This window comes from Balaenoptera musculus, chromosome 2 (genome assembly GCF_009873245.2).
Source record: "Balaenoptera musculus isolate JJ_BM4_2016_0621 chromosome 2, mBalMus1.pri.v3, whole genome shotgun sequence".
NCBI lineage: Eukaryota > Metazoa > Chordata > Mammalia > Artiodactyla > Balaenopteridae > Balaenoptera > Balaenoptera musculus.
This window is the reverse complement of record NC_045786.1, coordinates 54,388,831-54,407,310: the sequence shown is the minus strand read 5'-3', so window position 1 is coordinate 54,407,310 and position 18,480 is coordinate 54,388,831. Positions and strand designations below refer to the sequence as shown.

The window sequence follows — 18,480 nt, the reverse complement described above, 5'->3', positions numbered from 1 at the left end:
TGGGGAAAAGGCACAAAGTATTTTAGGAAGGAGATTAAATGGAGAAACAGGTCAACTCTTAGGTCCACTATTCTTAGCAGTCAGTATTCCTGCCAACTATATATTTTCTTCATTTTTTTACAGCATGTATTTTACAACGACAGCCTTTTAAAGGCTGTAAAATAACATTCAAAATTACCTTTTACAAGCTGTGGCCATTCGGTGACATCAGGGTGATCACAGCTTTGAGTCACTGATTAAAAACAGGTTGTCACACCAGTCTAGCTGCTAACTTGATCTGAGCGTAGGTTTAATAACTCTAATAAATTAAACAAATCTTTAGTTAGAACACTTTAACATATAAATCCAATTCATTGTTCAAAAATAATCTTCAAAGGTTCAAATTAGGTGCCAATGCAACATTCATCAGAAGAGTAATTATAGAAATGTTTTTAAGGACTATTTTCCAGCATTTTTTTTTCCTTAAATGATTTCTTCACTTGAGAAAATATAATAATCTCCCGTACTTTTATGAAGTGTTACAGTTTACAAAGCACTTTGGTCAACGGCATCTTAAGTCTAAAGACAATTTGGGCTCTACCTATTCAGAGCAGATACTATAGAAAGAATTTAAAAAAAGAAAAAGAAAAAGAAAAAACCAAGCAGCCTTAGAGTGATTAATTGACTTGCCCAAGATTTTAGTATTAGTGTTGAAGCCAGGACTAGGATTAAAAACCCAGATATACTGACTGCCTATCCAGAGTTAGTATTTTGTAATTTCATTTAGTTTTGCTATAGAGTCTCATGATTTAAAAATATGAACAAAGATTTAAAATATGGATTGACACCCCACAATTACAATAATTTAAATGGGACTAACAGTAGTAGAGTTTTCCAGGTAGTCAAATGCTTAATGGAATAGTTATACACCCACACCCACACAGATACACACACACACCACCACCCCCCAGTCTATTCCTACTTATTCCATATTTAAATAGGATAATCTAACATTAGCCAAAACTCCTTGGGTATTTCATGAAAACATGTTCTCCACATCAGCCATAAATCCACTAATATTCAATTTCATGAGAGAGAATGGCAAAATATGAAAACGTTTCCTCCTCCCTCAACCTAGTATCTTTTGATCCTCTTACTTGGCCTTAGCTGAACGTTCCTGATTCCTGATTATCATGGTTCAAATTTATCAGGCATCCTAATCACACTGTAGTTTCAGGCAAAGATACACATCTGAAATATCCCAGAATCAAGAGCTCATGTCCTGCAACTAGTTTTTCCCCTGATGATTTCCCTACCAAACTATATATCCAGGCCAAATCTGAAAAGTGAACTAAGGAAAGATGAGAAAATTAGGAGAGAAAAAAAAAGATCCTTGATAGTTAACACCTTCCAAGTGACAACAGACAACCACAGAAGGTGGTTTACAGCATGGATCCAGAGCCCTATATAAAACAGCAAGTTATCTGAGAACCCCAAGAGAAGGGATGAAACATCAATGCTTAAGCCCATACCTCTGCAGCCTATGAACTTGGGCTTCAAATTCAGATAAGGGTGAGAGTTGGCCTAAGAATACATTAACTTTAGGGGACTCCAATACAGGCATACTTCATTTTATTGTGCTTCACAGATATTGTGTTTTTTTACAAACTGAAGGTTTGTGGCAGCCCTGCATCAAGCATGTCTATTGGTGCCATCTTTCCAACTGCATTTGCTCTCTTCATGTCTGTGTCACATTTTGGTAATTCCTACAATATTTCAAACTTTTTCATCATTATTATATTTGTTATGGTGATCTGTGATCAGTAACTTTTGGTGTTACTACAACAACTTGTTGAAGGCTCAGATGATGGTTAGCATATTTTAGCAATATTTTGTAATTAAGGTATGTACATTACTTTTTTAGACATAATGCTATGGCACACTTAATAGACTGTAGTGTAGCGTAGACGTAACTTTTATATGCACTGGAAAGCCAAAAAATTCATATGATTAGCTTTATTTGCCTTATTGCGGTGGTCTAGAACTAAACCTGAAATACCTCTGAGGTATGCCTATAAGTGAGATTTTTAATCCCTGGAAGATATAATTCAAATTTCCCAGATTTTCCTATCATAGTTGCATGTTTTCTAATAAAAACCTAGAATATTCCTGAGGTCATATGGGAAAGAGGTAAGGCGCCCCTGAAATGAACAGTGTTTCCTGTGGGTTCCTCAAAAGACTAATAGTGTATGTGGATTTAAAAGATGCAAGTCTAACTTTCCAACCTGTAAACATAAAAATGAGAAAGTCAAAATACCTTTTAACTGATTAATTAATTGAGATGAATTAATTCATTAAAGAGCTACGTGTATTGTGAAAATTACTGAGGCAAGTCCTCTCTTCTAGACCTCCGTTTTCATGAGGTCCAGCGCTCCACAGAGCAAACAGGTTCCAGAGTCAGTCTGGATTCAAGTCCCTGTTTGGTCACTTACTAGATGGAAAATCTTGGGCAAGTTACTTAACCTCTCCAAGCCTAAGTATCCTGATATGCAGAACTAAGATAACAGTAGTATCTATTTCAGAGGGCTGTCATGAGGATGAACAAACATATATATTGTTCACAACAGTGTCTGGCACACAGTAAGAGCCCAACAAATGGAAGCTATTATTAACTCATAGCCTAACAGCCAAACTCACCCTTCTCAACCTTCTTATGCAATTATTTTACTTCTCATAGCATTCTAACCTCTTCTAAACTTCTTCAGAATCCCACTTGGATTCCTCATACAGTCTACCTGGTAGCACAGTGATTTAGCACCTAGCACATGCTTTAAAAATGGCAGACACCCAAATTTGCTGAATACATTTGTCATTATTCTAACCATGACATTAAGATATACATGCAATTTTGAATTCCAAAAAATAAAACAGAAACATACCATATTTCGCCAAACTTCTGAGGAGCTGGTGAATTCTAAAATCAGGCTCTTACAGATTTTTAACCTAAAATATAAAACACCTCACTCAATTCTTTTTACACAGACAACTGGATGGACAACTTTCATAGAAAAAATTTTTTCTAAAATTTATTATAAAAGCAAATTCATTTGTAATACTTATGAATATCCAGAAACATATTAAGAGACAAATGCCCCTAATGCTGTTGCCAGGATGCATGGAAAGGTGGTTAGACAGGCCCTGTGGTCTGAGTGCTTTCAGCTGGCAGAACCATGATAGCCATTTTCATCCACAGAACTTACTGCTTGCTGTTTCTTTACTCTTCCCTCCCTCCAAAAGGCCTGAAAATATATGAAAACTGTTTAACTACATGCCTCTAATTCCTTCAGATACCTACAGCAATTAAGCTTTTAATTAAATTCCATATGCTGAGGACCTGCTATATTAGGTACATATATGGGCATCTGCCCAACTACCTCCTGGAGTAGCAGCCTTTGGCAGGTCCCTTGACCTGTAAGTCTTCGGTGTCAGGTTGTTGTAATAGAGAAAATATTTTTAAAGTATGTAGGACAATGCTGCCTGGAGCATAATAGGGCCTCAGTGTATGGTAGCAAATATTATTTCTTAAATCAAACATTTAATACATCTATCAAAACTTAACTCTTATCAAAAACCAAATTCTGAAGCTTAAATCATGCATCCAAATAATCACTGTAAATTCTTAACTCATCTGTATATAATCAGATCATTTCTCAGCTGAACAGGAACTAAAGTCTCTTAATACATTTCCTTTTATTGCATATGAAGAAACCAAGTCCCCCACCAAATCAGGAAACCCACCCAGCATCCTACAGGTTGATGGCAGAAAATGAATATACTATACTGCATACAAATATTTTTTTAAAATTAACCAAGTGTTAAGAGGACTGAGTCTCAAACTCTGTTCTATAATACCATCACCTAAGGAACCTGTAAAAAATGCAGATACTTACTTTATCTCAACCTCCAGAGACTGTGACTCAGTACATAAAATGGCGTTGTGTGAATCTGTATTTTTAACATACATTTCAGGTGATATGCATACCCCAATTTGAGAAACTTTGCCTTAGAAGATTAGGAACACATAATTATAGAATGTACCAAATCTACGAAGATATAGGATAAGTAACAGAAACTGTAAGCACCAGAAATGTTAGCTGCACTCTTTGCAAATTTAACCATTAGCACTCTTACACCAGACCTAGTGCCTTTATTTTATTTATATCCGCATTCCTCTCCAACAGAGGGCTCAGTCTAATAATCTAAGAATAAGAAATGAATCAAATAATAAGAAATGCCTGTACCAATCTACATCCACCTGTCCCTGTAACATTTTCACTTATCCTTAAAATAGTCCATCTGCCTGCTCTCACTCTCTCTCTCTCCCTCTCTACACAGGTGCATATATATTACTATTACATCTGTCATGTCCTTTATCTCCTCTCCAACAGCCTATTTCCTTCACCTCCTTATAACCCTAGGTCAAACTTAATTTCAGACTACCTTTTCTATCACTTTTTTATTGTGTCCACTCAGCAATCTTGTTCTCCTTTATGCCATGTTTATGGTGTCTTAAATTTATGGGAAAGCTACTTGTTGAAAGTCATTAAGTTTTGTACATTTGTAAATTTCACAACAAAAGACTGTTCCAATAACTTTCTGGTGTAAATTTTCCTGTCTTTAGGCTCTCCTCATTCTAGTCCATTCTGCAGTTAGACTAAAATTTTAAAACACTGCTTTCATATAGTACTTTCAACATAATTCCCTCAACTCCATTAACTCTTTACAGTACCATTTCCTTACTCTCCTTCCTTTAACTGCCAGAAAGGCCTGAAAACCATTAGCTCAGATGCTAATATACAAAACCTTCCACATACAGAAAGTTTTCTTATATAAGTCATCATCATTCTTGTATGTCCTAAATCCTATGGCCTCTTAATCCTACTTTTTCTCTGCTGCATTTCACACTGCTAACCATTTCTCACCCCTCCTGGACTTCCATAATGCTGTACTTGCCTGTATTCTTCTACCTCTGACAGGAACTAAGTCTTCTGCTAGTTCATCTTCCTACCTCTCAATCACAGCCACTCTCCAAGTTTCTATCAATAGCCCCTTTTCATAGATTAAGAATTAATTTTCTGTGCAATGTCATCATTCATTCCTATAGCACCTCTCTATACTTACAATCCCTAACTCTACATCTTTAAGACTTCATGTCTTGAGTCATAAGCCTGCTACTCTCAATTACCAATAGTACACATGCACTTGGATGTTTCATTAGCATCTAAAATCAAGCTCAATTATTCCCAAAAAAACTTACTTCACCCTGAATGTGCCTAATCTTGTTGTCCTACTAGTTACAGAAAGAAAAAAATTAGTGCCATTCTTTATTTTCTCCCCCTCATTTTTTTTTTTCTTAAAAGGTAGGAGTGTTCTAAATTTTGATGGAAAATCTGTATTTTAATCGCTACTCTTTTTTTTTAATTAATTTATTTATTTATTTATTTATTTTTTGCTGTGTTGGGTCTTCGTTTCTGTGCGAGGGCTTTCTCTAGTTGCGGCAAGCGGGGGCCACTCTTCATCGCGGCGCGCGGGCCTCTCACTATCGCGGCCTCTCTTGTTGCGGAGCACAGGCTCCAGACGCGCAGGCTCAGTAGTTGTGGCTCACGGGCTCTGTTGCTCCGCGGCATGTGGGATCTTCCCAGACCAGGGCTCAAACCCGTGTCCCCTGCATTGGCAGGCAAATTCTCAACCACTGCACCACCAGGGAAGCCCCACTCCCCCTCATTTTTATTTAGCCTAACCAATGTATGGTTTGATACTAAAGGTCATTCAAAGAATGTCTACTAGCTAAAACTAATACAATGTTATATGTCAATTATAACTCAGTTTAAAAATATGTTTGAGTGTTTACTAAGTGGATGAAGACATAGTGGTAAAGAAACTAGACAATCTTGTATCCTCATGTAATGGGGGAAATGCGCACAATAAAAACCACAATAAACTAGGTAACTGCAATGCATAGTTAAGTGTTGTGAAGAAGAAACCAGGATATGGTAAGTGTACATATACAGTATTCTGACTTAGTCTGGGGAAAAAGGAAAGACGTTCTTCATGAAGTAACATATAAACTGAGCTTTGAGGCATGAGCAAGGTTTATCCCAGATATATTAAGAAAAACCGTGGAAGGTAATGGTACCACTACCAGTCCAGTCACCCATTAGAAAATTCTGAGTCATATTCTAAAGAGAAGGCCCCTCTCTTTCCAGTACAACAAACCGTTCACCCAGTGCTATCAATTCTACCTCAGAAATTCCCCCACACTCCAACACTGCCCCCAATTATTCCTTTGTTGGTTTTGTTCCAGAGTAACGTTTCCGATGAAACTATACATAATTTGGCCAAAACCTGCCAGTCCAGCCTCTTCTCTCAGACTAGACCACACTTTTAGAGAACATATATATCATTCATTTTTATACTTCCAGTGCTTGAAAATGTTCACAAAATATACTTCACAGGATAAACATCTTATGAAGAGGAAAGTTTTCTTCTACGTGACTTGCTTTAGAGGTCATTTAACTAGTGAATACAAGATTAAAAACAAGTTGTCTGATTGTAAAGGCCATGCTCCTTCCCTTGTACACTTCTAATTTATACCCAAATCCTGTAAATTTTTTCTTTGAAATATCACTTGCATCCTTTTTTCTCCATGCATAGTCATGTTACAGATGCTCATTACTTCATCTAGTTTTACTTTTTCCTCTATCCTTGACTCTGCCACTAGAATTATCTTCCTAAAAACCCAAATTTGGGCATATCGCTCTCACACTCAAAATCTATACTTTCCCAATGCCCACAGGATAAATTTCAAACTATCATATGAAGTCCCTGCCACCGGCTTCCACCCATTCATACAAGCCTTACTGGCCACTCTATGAAATCATTACCAAGTACTTGATCTAGTCCCATCATTGGATTACTGGCTATCACATACTGGCCATCTGTATTTCTGATTTCAATGCTTTTGTTTCTCACGACACTTCACTCAGAAATACTTCTCTCTCCTTTGCTAACCTCCATCCCCCACCCACCTATTATGCCCTGTTTAAAAAAACTCTATTCATTTTAAAGGCTGTATCTCACAGAGTTCTCTAAGCTCTTCTGTAAATAACCACTGTCTTGTCTGGGAACTATATGTTCCTAATACTATAAAATAATTTCTTAATTTCCACCCTAAATTTATTATTTTATACATTATAGCTATCTGAATACATTTCTCAGTGTCTCTAGCTGTAAGCTGGTGGAGGGTAGGGCTCATCTCATCCATATGTTTATTTTCATAGTAATGGGACTGTTTTCTTGACACCACACCTCCCTCTACAAGGGAAAAAAAAAAAAAGGAATAAGGATCATGGCCTGACAAAGGATTCTAAACTAGCTCCAAATGCAATTCATGGATGAACAAACAAGGGTATCCTTTAATTCCAAATTAACACAAATTTAACCCAATGCCAATCTAACAAAAGTTTATTTTGAAGCTCAAACATGTAAGAATAACCACGAAACTTTCATTTTTCTCAAAGAATAATGCCTCTCTCCCAAGAACTTGTTCTACCAGGGACTAAAGCATAAAATATTAAATAGTATAATTAAAATCAATACAACCCCTTCAAAAAACTTTGACAGTATCTACTAAAATTAAATGTAAATCATTTAGTTTAGTCATTTACCCTATGACTTAAAAATTCCACTAAGTACACATCAAATAGAAATGAGTACGTATGTTCACTAGAAGACGTTCAGTGGAATATTGAGAGTAACAATATTCTTAGTAGCCCCAAACCAAAAATGACTAAAATGTCCATCAACAGCAAAATGATAAACAAAATATAGTTGGCCCTTAAACAACCCAGGTTTGAACCATGCAGGTCCACTTATACGTGGATTTTTTTTTTTTCAGTAAATACATTAATACAGTACCACACTATCTGCAATTGGTTGAATTCACAGATACAGAACTGTAAAGTTCTCAAGGCCTACTGTAAAGTTATATATGCAGATTTTTGACTATGCAGGGGATGGGTACCCCAGCCCCCTACCTAGTTCAAGGGTCAAGTGTACTATACAGAAACTATAAGCAACCGACTACAACCAACGTGGATGAATCTCACAAATATGTTATGTGAGAGAAGCCAGACACAACTAAATGTGACTGTTTCTAATTACATAAAATATAAAAACAGAAAAATCTAATTTATGCTAGTAGAAGTCAGGATAGTGGTTACTCTTGGGGAAAGAGAGGTAGTGACAAAGAGAGCACAAGGGGCTTCAGAAGAGCTGATCTTGTTTCTTGATCTGAATGCTGGCTAAACGTGTGTGCTCAGTGTGTGAAAGTTAAACAAGCTACGTGCACACTTACACACTTCTGTATGTGTATTATACTTCAATCAAAAGTTTATTTTAAAAAGCACAGTATGGTATGAGCATTAACTAAATGTTTAAGTGGAACAGAAAGTTAAGTCCAGAGAAAGATCCAAAAGTATATAACAGTTGCTTCTAGTCATAAACAAGAAAACTGGACAACATATGAAACAGCTGTTTTCAGACCCTGGACAACAGGCAGTGTGAGACTGATCCATGAGAACGAACAGAAATGAGGTGAACCCTTCCAATGCTTGAATTTCTTCATGGAGGCAGCTTTCCAACCTGAGTCAATGGAGAGGAAACAGTCAGAGGACAGCAGTCTCACTGAGGTAAGAAGCAAGAGGTCAGAGTTGAGGCTGAAGTGGGTGGAATTTTTAATAAGACAGACTGCCACAGAGGGGAGCTATGCAGAGGAAAGTCTCCAGAAATCTGTCACTTGGGGGTCCTTTTGAGTCTGCCACTGTATACAAAACTGCATGAATAAAGGGAAAGACTATATGAAGCTGGGGAAAGAGGAGCTGTGAGCTGAAATATCCCCAGTGCTCATACAGGAGTAGGAGATTCCTAAGTTCCTCCCAACCAGAGTGAAGAGAATATGCTGACACTGGGGACATTTAGTAGAGAACTAAGAAGGGCCATGCATTTGTAGTAGCTACCAGCCTTAAAGTAAAGTCTTCTCTAGATACACCCTAATAAAGCCTTGAAGGGATCAAGCTGACCAGCGAGTTACTTAGCTTGCTGGCAAAACAAAGTTTAACACTCTAAAAGACAACAAAATCCAACCACTCAACAATAGACTATAACAATGTTCAGTATCCAATAGGAAAGTACTAAATATGTAAGCAGGAAAAGACGGCCCATAACCAACAGAAAAACCAATCAATAGACCCTGAAATGAAAGAATTGATAGAATCAGTAGACAAGAACTTTTAAATAGCTATTATAAATATGTTCAAGGATTCAAAGGAATACATGAAAACAAATCAAATGGAACGTCTAGAAATACAAAAAGTAAATAAATATATACATATTTATATAAATATATAAAATATCTGAAAGTATTTGACCCTGCAGGGGAAAAAAAAGGACAGTGAAAAGTAAACTAAACTAAACTAAACTTTAGTAAACTAAAGCACAGAGAGACCAAAAAAAACTAAAAATGTTAATGACCTGAAGATAATATCAAATAGTCTAACATTATACATGTAACCAGAGTAACCCTGGAAAAAAGAGTGTAGAAGGAAGAGAGCTAACTTTAAAAAAATACATGTGAAGAAATAATGACTGACACTTTTCCGAATTTGATGAAAACATAAACACAGACCAAAAAAACAAAACCAAAAACTCAATAAATCCTAAGCAGGATAATCACAAAGAAAACCAGCAATGAAGAGAAAATCTTAAAGAAAAGCCAGAGGTAAATAAAAAGACTTTAAGTACAGAGGAAGAAAGATAAGTATAACCACAGACTTCTCATCAGAAACAAATGCTGAAAAAAAAAATGTCAACCTAGAGTTATATATCAACTGATAAATATCCTTCAAAATATGAAGATAAACCTCTATACATCTACCAGAATGGCTACGTCAAAAAGACTGACAGTCCCGAATGCTGACAAGAATGTAGAACAACTGGAAACTCTCATATAATTGCTGGTAAGAGTATAAAACAAAACAACCAATTTGGGGAAAAGATCTGGCAACTATCTTATAACCCAAACTGCACTCCTAGGTATTTACCCAAGAGCAAAGAAACCAAATATATCTACACAAAGTCTTTCACACAACTGTTCACTGAAGGCTTTTCACAACAGCTAGAAACTGAAAATAGCCCAGGTGTCCCTTAAGAGAAGAATGTAGTTACAAACTACTGACACATGCAGTACCATAGATGAATTTCATAAACATTATGCTAAGGGAAACCTTATACAAATAAGTACCATGATTTATATTTATATGGAATTCTAGAGCAAGCTAAACTAATCTATGTTAAAGTGATCAGAACAATGATTGACTTGGGGGTGTGGGTAATGTGGGGACAGGAAATGGCTAGGAAGGGGTACAGGTTCCATAACTTGATAGGACTTTGTGTTGCAAAGATGTAAGCATTTGTCAACACACATGGAATGGTATATGTGACAGACTGTATTTTCTAAAGATGGCCACCCACAATATAATCCATCCCACATGCTCTTCTTACAAGGTTAACATTGGCATTCTCCCATCAGCTGGTGGGGTCTATGTGCCTTCTCCTTGAATTTGAGCAGCCTCGGTGACTTTCAATCAATAAAGTATGGTGGAAGTCTGTGCTCTTTTATAAGCTAGACTTTTGATGCTAAGTTATAAAAATGCCATGCACTTCTGCCTTGGTCTCTTGAGATACTCACTCTTGGAACGCAGCCACTCTACAGTGTTGAAGCCAGCCACTTGGCAATGAAGTCAAGCAACCATATACAAAAGCAACATCTAAGTGTTCTAGACCAGAGCTCCAGTTGAAGTCCTGACAGCCAGCATCAATATCCAGATGTGTGAGCAAGCCTTTAGATGATAACAGCCTCGACTTATCAGGTTACCTCAGTTATCAAACAACTCCAGCTGACATGTTTGAAGTCAAGACAAGCTATCCTTGCCAGTCTCTGCCAAAAGTACAGATTCATAAGCAAAATAAATGACTGCTGATGTTTGGGGTACACTAAGTTTGGAGTGATCTGTTAGGGAGCAATAGATAACCAGAACAATATACTAAATTCAGTTAACAATACTAAATTTCTAAGTTTTAGTTGACTATATATGATGAAGTTAAGGATGAGATATTCTAACATCTACAACTTACTTTGAAAAACATCAAAAATAGTAAGACAAATTAATAGATGGATAGATATAAGACAGTAAATACAGTAAAATGTTAATTGTGGAATTACATTCTACAATTATTTCACATCCATGTAAGTCTGAAAATTTTCCTAATAAAATGTTGAAGAGTGAAATAAAGGCATTTTCATATAAATAGAAGCTGAAATGTTTTTTTGGCCAATAGACTTGGTGCTTTAGAAATTTTTTAATTCTTCAAGTAGAAGGAAAACAACACCACATAGAAACTTAGGTCCATGAAAAAAGTCTACACAAATCTACACAAAGGAAAAGAAATGAAAATGGAAAATATGGGCAAAACATCAAAGAATGCTGCTTTTCGTTTTTAAATTTCTTTATAAAACAATTGACTGTTTAAAGAAATAATCAGAAATTCTATTGGGGAATTAATGGAAGACTACAATGGCAAAAAGGTAAACGAATTTATAATGTATTAGAATTCTTACATTATACTCTAAGAGGTCTAATTTTGAAGGCAGACTGAGATAAACTAAGGTGCATACTGTAAATACTAGTGCAACCACTGGAAAAAAAACAGAGGTAGGTATAAGCTAATAGTGGAGATAAAACAGACTTCCGAAAAAATGCTCAATCCAAAACAAAGCAGGAAAGGAAGAAAAAAAAGTAGTATAGATTGTACAACTAGAAAACAAATAGTAACCTGGTAGTGTTACTATTGAAAATTACAATAAATATAAGTGGACTCAAATTAAAAAGCAGAGATTGTAAAAAATCAAAAAAATGCAACTATACACTATCTAAAAGACTTATTAAATATAATAGCATATAAGTTGAAAGTAAAGAGATAACAAAAGATATAATATGCAAACACGAATCATAAGAAAGGAGAAGTAGCTCTATTAATACCAGACAAAGCAGACTTTAGGACAAGAAACACTACCAAAGAACAGAGACATTTTTTAATGATAAGGAATCAATTCATCAAGGAGATCTTCCAGTCCTAAATGTGAATGCATCTAATAACAGAACTTGAGAATACATGAAGCATGGGGACTTCCCTGGTGGCGCAGTGGTTAAGAATCAGCCTGCCAGTGCAGGGGACATGGGTTTGATCCCTGGTCCGGGAAGATCCCACATGCCGCGGAGCAACTAAGCCCATGAGCCACAACTACTGAGCCTGAGCTCTAGAGCCCACGAGCCACGACTACTGAGCCTGCGTGCCACAACTACTGAAGCCTGCACGCCCCAGAGCCCGCACACCGCAACTACTGTATCCCGCACGCTCTAGGGGCCCACATACCGCAACTATGGAGCCCGTGTGCTGCAACTACTGAAGCCCGCCTAGAGCCCGTGCTCCGCAACAAGAGAAGCCACCACGATGAGAAGCCCGCGTGCCACAACAAAGGGTAGTCCCCGCTCGCTGCGACTAGAGAAAGTCCACAGGCAGCAACAAAGACCCAACGCAGCCAAAAACTAAAAAGAATAAATAAAGAAAATACATGGAAGCAAAAATGAAGAGAAGTGAAAGAAAAGATAGCAGGTTCACAATTATAGTTGAAGATTTCAACACTCCTCTCGTTAATTAATAAAGTATCCCCCCCAAAAAAAATCAGTAATGATACAGAATACATGCCTGTCTAAAAAAGGACCTGTATCCTGAAAAGAAAAAGAATGTGCAAAATATTTGGATACTAACAAAAAAAGACATACATGTGACCAATTAACACATGAAAACATCAACATCATTAGTCATCACGCAAATGTAAATTAAAACCACAAAGACACTTCACACTCATTATCTGGCAATTATTTTTAAAAAATAAAAACAACATATTAGCAAGGTATTAGCAAAGACGTGGAGAAACTGGAACCCTTGTGGGAAGGTAAAACAGTACAGCTGCTATGGAAAATGGTATATTGGTTTTCAAAAAAGTTAAACACAGAATTACTATAAGACCCAGCAATTCCATTCCTAGATATATACCCCAAAGAACTGAAAGCAGGGACTTGAAGAGATCTATTTTTAACACCCATGTTCATAGCAGCACTATTCACAATAGCCAAAGGAAGGACAGAACTCAAGTCTCCATCAATGAAAGAATGATTAAACAAAATGTGGTATATACACACAACAGAATATTATTCAGCTTTAAAAAGGAAATTCTGAAATATAATGTAACATGGGTGAACCTTGAAGACATTATGCTAAGTGAAATAAGCCAAAAGCAAAAGGACAAACATCATATGATTCCACTTACGTGAGTACCTAGAACAGTCAAATTCGTAGAGTCAGAAAGTAGAACAGGGGCTGGAGGGAGGAGGAAGAAATTGGGGGGTTACTGTTTAATGGGGATGGAGTTTCAGTTTGAGATGATGAGTAAGTTTCAAAAATGGGTTAAGAATGATGGCTGCACAATGTGAGTGTACTTTATGCCACTGAACTGTACAGTTAAAATGGTTAAGATGGTAAATTTTATGTTATGCATATTATACTACAATTAAAGAAAAAGAAACTGCAGTGGGATACCACTACACACCCATGAGAAGATCTGCAATTTATTTGAGAGTATCAAATGCTGACAAGGATTTGGAAGAAATGGAACTCTCATACATTGCTGGTAAGAACGCAAAATGGTACAACCACTGGGAAAATAGTTCATCAGTTCCTTATAAATTTAAACATAAAACTACCGCATGGGGACTTCCCTGGTGGCCTAGTGATTAAGAATCTACCTGCCAATGCAGGGGACACAGGTTCAATCCCTGGTCCAGGAAGATCCTACATGACGCGGAGCAAATAAGCCCATGCACCACAACTACGGAGCCTGCGCTCTAGAGCTCGTGAGCCACAACTACTGAGCTCGCATGCCAAAACCACTGAAGCCCGTGCACCTAGAGCCAGTGCCCCGTAACGAGAAGCTACCACAACGAAAAGTAGCCCCCACTCGCCACAACTAGAGAAAGCCCGCGCACAGCAATGAAGACCCAACGCAGCCAAAAAAATAAATTAAATAAATGAATAAATAAATTTTAAAAATAAAAAAAGATAGGTGCACTTTACTGGATATAAATTACTACTTCAATAAACATGATTTTTTTCTTAATTTATGAAAACAATATATAAAAAGATGGCATTTTAAATCAGTGGGGAAAGGATCCCTTAGGTGGTCTAGAGCAGGGGTCCCCAACCCCCGGACCGGTACTGGTCCACAGCCTGTCAGGAACTGGCCACACAACAGGAGGTGAGCGGCAGGCGAGCAAGCGAAGAAGCTTCATCTGCAGCTCCCCATCGTTCACATTACCACCTAAACCATCCGACCCACCTCCACCCCCTGTCCGTGGAAAAACTGTCTTCCACAAAACCGGTCCTTGGTGCCAAAAAGGTTGGGAACCGCTGGTCTAGAGAATTAGCTGCCCAAGTGGGGATATTTAAATATTAGAACTTAGAAAAGTTAGATATTTTCACACAACATCCAAATATATGCCAAATGCAATCCAAATCTAAACCTAAATCATACAATATTCAAAAAAATGCTGAATGTACTCAGATCTAAATCTATAAATCTAAACCTATAAAGTAACCTCACAGAAGTGCTAGAAAGTATGAGATTTCTGTATTATCTTTGTAAGCATGGTGAAACTCAGAAGCCAAAAAGGACAGATAGATTTACCTATACCAAAAAATTTTAATTTCATGACTAGATACTATATAATAAACAATGAGGTAAACCAGCAGACCTATACAATGTGTTGGGAATGAAACTTGCTTAAAAAGATTTTTTTAAAGAGTAATTGGCAGTATCTATCAAATCTTTAAGCTGACATAGCCTCATGGTCTAACAGTCATTTTATAGAAATCTACCTTACAGAAATAATATGTACCATTATTTGTAATATCAAAAATTGAAAACAACCTAAATTCCACAATAAAGAGTTCCAAAATATATTATGAACTCTGAGTTAGTTTCCTAGTTCAGTTCTAAAGACTGATAGAAGTCATAAGATTGATAGTCTTCTATCAAGTTTACTTCAGGACATATGTTCCACATCAAACATTCTTTTCTTTCTTGAGTTTTTTCTTTTGTTCCCCTTTCCACCAAGCTAATAGGGTAAAATTACCTGTAGTTATGTGGGCATGTGATACCATACATAGATTTAATGCAGTAATTAAAAAGTATTGTTCAACTCCATACTTTCAGTTGTTCTAGCCAAAACCTCAGTGTCATCTTTTACTTCTCCCTTTATTTCACACTTATATCTGACCTATTACCAAATCCTACAGACTATAATTTCAACACGTATCAATAATTCAGCCACTTCTCACCAACCTGATAGGCCTCACCTTGTCCAACTCACCATCATCACCTCCTATCTGTATTGTAATAGCCTGCCAACTGGTCTCTTGATTCTGCCCTTCTCTTTCAATCTACGACCAACATGGCAGCCAGAGTGATCGTGCTAAAACCTAAATCAGAACTTTCCACTCTGCTCAAAAACCTTCAATGGCTTCCCATCTCACTCAGAGGTAAACGTCAAACTCTTTATTATGACCAAATGATCTGTATCCTACATTCCCCTTCTGACTCGATTTCCATCATTTACTTTTCTACAGCCCCACAGGCCACCTCACTGTTCCTCAAACACATCAGGCACTCTCCCACTTCAGTGTTTCCTTATTCACTACACCCTTTGCCTGAAATACTCTTCCCCCAGTCATCCACATGTCTAGCTCTCGCATCTCCTTCAGTTCTTTACTCAAGTTATCATCTCAGTGAGGTTTTCTCTGGCCACACTATAATTTGCACTCAACCCCTGCACTCTCAAATACTTCATATCCCACTTCCCTTATTTTTCTCCTTAGAAGTACTATGCAACATACGATATATTCTACATATCTTGTTTTTGATGTTTATGATCTCTCTTTCCCTACTAAGTGTAAGTTCCGTGAAAACAGGAGTTTTGGTGGATTTTGTACAATGCTGTCTCCACTAGTACCTAGAAAAATGCCTATGACATAGTAGGTGCTCAATAAATATCTGCTAAATGAATGAGGTAGATGCACATGTAACCACTCACATGGAAAAGATTTCTATAACAAATAGTTAAGAGAGAAAAAAAACAAGTTGTACAGAATACAAGTTCAGGACAAAAATCCATGCACAAGCAATGAATAATCTGAAAATAAAATTAAGAAAAATTCCATAAGCAATAACATCAAAAAGAATGAATCTTAAGAATATATAACAAAATACATTTCTTTTGAACAGAAGTGTAAGACATGTACAACGAAAACTACAAAACACACAAAAAAATTAAAGACCTAAATAAACAGAAAGACATCCCATGTTCATGGATCAAAAGACATAATACTAAGGTAGCAATACTCCTCAAATAGACCTACAGATTCAACACACACCTTATCAAAATCCCACCTGCCCTTTTTGCAGAAATTGACAAGCTAACCCTAAAATTCACACAGAAATTCAAGGAACCCAGACAGCCAAAAAAAGAAGAGCCAAGTTTGAATATTCACATTTTCGAATTTCAAAACTTACTACAAATCTACAGTAACCAAGAATGTGTGTTAGTGGCTGAAGAACAGACATACAGATTAATGGAAGAGAACTGAGAGTCCAGAAATAAATTGTTACATTTATGGCCAACTGATTTTCAACAAGGGTAACAAGACAATTCAATGGGAAAGAATAGTCTTTTCAGCAAATGTTTCTGAGACAGCTGGATATCTATATGTAAAAATAATAAAGTTGGACCCCTACCTTATACAACACCATATGCAAAAATTAACTCAAAACAGATGACAAACATAAATGTAAGAGCTAAAACTACAATACTCTTAGAAGCAAATGGGTATAAATCTGTATGACTGGTCAGACAATGGTTTCTTATTGGGTTGGCCAAAAAGTTCATTCGGGTTTTTCCATACGATGTATGGAAAAACCCGAATGAACTTTTTGGCCAACACAATAAACAACACCAACGACAACAAAAGAAAAACAAACAGGACTTCACCAAAATTTATAACTTGTGTGCCTCAGAGGAAACAATCATGAAAGTGAAAAAACAACGTTTTGGGGGGGAAATACTTGGAAATCATATATCTGATAAGAGACTTGTATCCAGAACATATAAAAACGCTTAAAAGCCAACAATAAAAAGAAAAATGACCCAATTTTAAAACAGCAAAGAATCTAAATAGATCTCTGAAGATGGACAATCAGGGCATGAAATGATGATCATTAGTCATTTAGCAAATGCAAATCAAAATCAAAAAGATACCTTCACGTCCACAAGATGGCTAAAATAAAAGGAACAGACAATTGGTTTGGCAAGGAAATAATTAGAAAGAACCCTCATATACTGCTGATGTAACTGTAAAATACTGCAGCCACTTTGGAAAAAATGTTTGGCAGTTCCTCAAAATGTTAAACACAGTTAGCTAAGACCCAACAGTTTCACTCCTAGGTATTTACCCAAGAGAATGAAGATATATGTCCACACAAGAACTTATATATGAATGTTCATAACATGATTCATAATAACCAAAAAATGGAAACAATCCAAAGTTATCAACTGATTACTGAATAAACAGTATGTGTATACTCATACAATGTAATATGAACCTCCAAAATATCATTTAAGTAAAGGAAGACATACACAAAAGGACATATATTTTATGATTCCATTTATATGAAACGTCCAGAATAGGCAACCCATAAAGTAAGGAAGCAGATTAGTGGTTGCCACTCTTCAGGGGCTGAAGAAGGAAAGAATGGTGAATGACTACTAACAGGTACAGGGTTTCTTTTGGGGATGATGAAAATGTTCTAAACTTACATAATGGTGATAGTTGCCAATTGAATATACTAAGACCCACTCTTAAGGGTGGAATTTATGGTATGTGAATTATATCTCAATAAAGCTGGAAATTATAAAAAGTGTATGGAATGATTTTTTATAAACCACCTCAAAAAAGAAAAAAATTACAAGTATCTGTACTTACACAGATGTATTTGTTTGGTATTCACCAGGTGTTCTTATGTTTTTCTACATTTAAATTGAACAACCGTTAAGTTTTGGAACTGGCTAAGAAAGGAAGAGGAAACTTTCACTTCTTTTTATACTTTAAAAATACGTATTTTTTTTCTGTATTTCCTTATTCTCAAAAATAATTAATTCTACACACCAATATTTGAGGGGAGGGGCAACCAACCACGACATATAAAGGCTC

The 18,480-nt window shown here is 36.5% G+C and overlaps 1 protein-coding gene across 4 annotated transcripts in view; it reads right to left on the bottom strand.

Moving 5' to 3' along the window:
- The window catches only part of UBE3A (ubiquitin protein ligase E3A), a 91,692-nt gene that overhangs the window by 61,238 nt on the left and 11,974 nt on the right, over window positions 1-18,480 (bottom strand). For all 4 annotated transcript variants that reach the window (XM_036842715.1, XM_036842719.1, XM_036842718.1 and 1 more), the window contains exons 2-3: window positions 2,919-2,982; window positions 179-298 (exon numbers count right to left, since the gene is read on the bottom strand). In XM_036842715.1, the coding sequence (XP_036698610.1) occupies window positions 179-198 (20 nt within the window). In that variant the 5' untranslated portion in view covers window positions 199-298; window positions 2,919-2,982. The remainder of the gene's footprint in view (window positions 1-178; window positions 299-2,918; window positions 2,983-18,480) is intronic.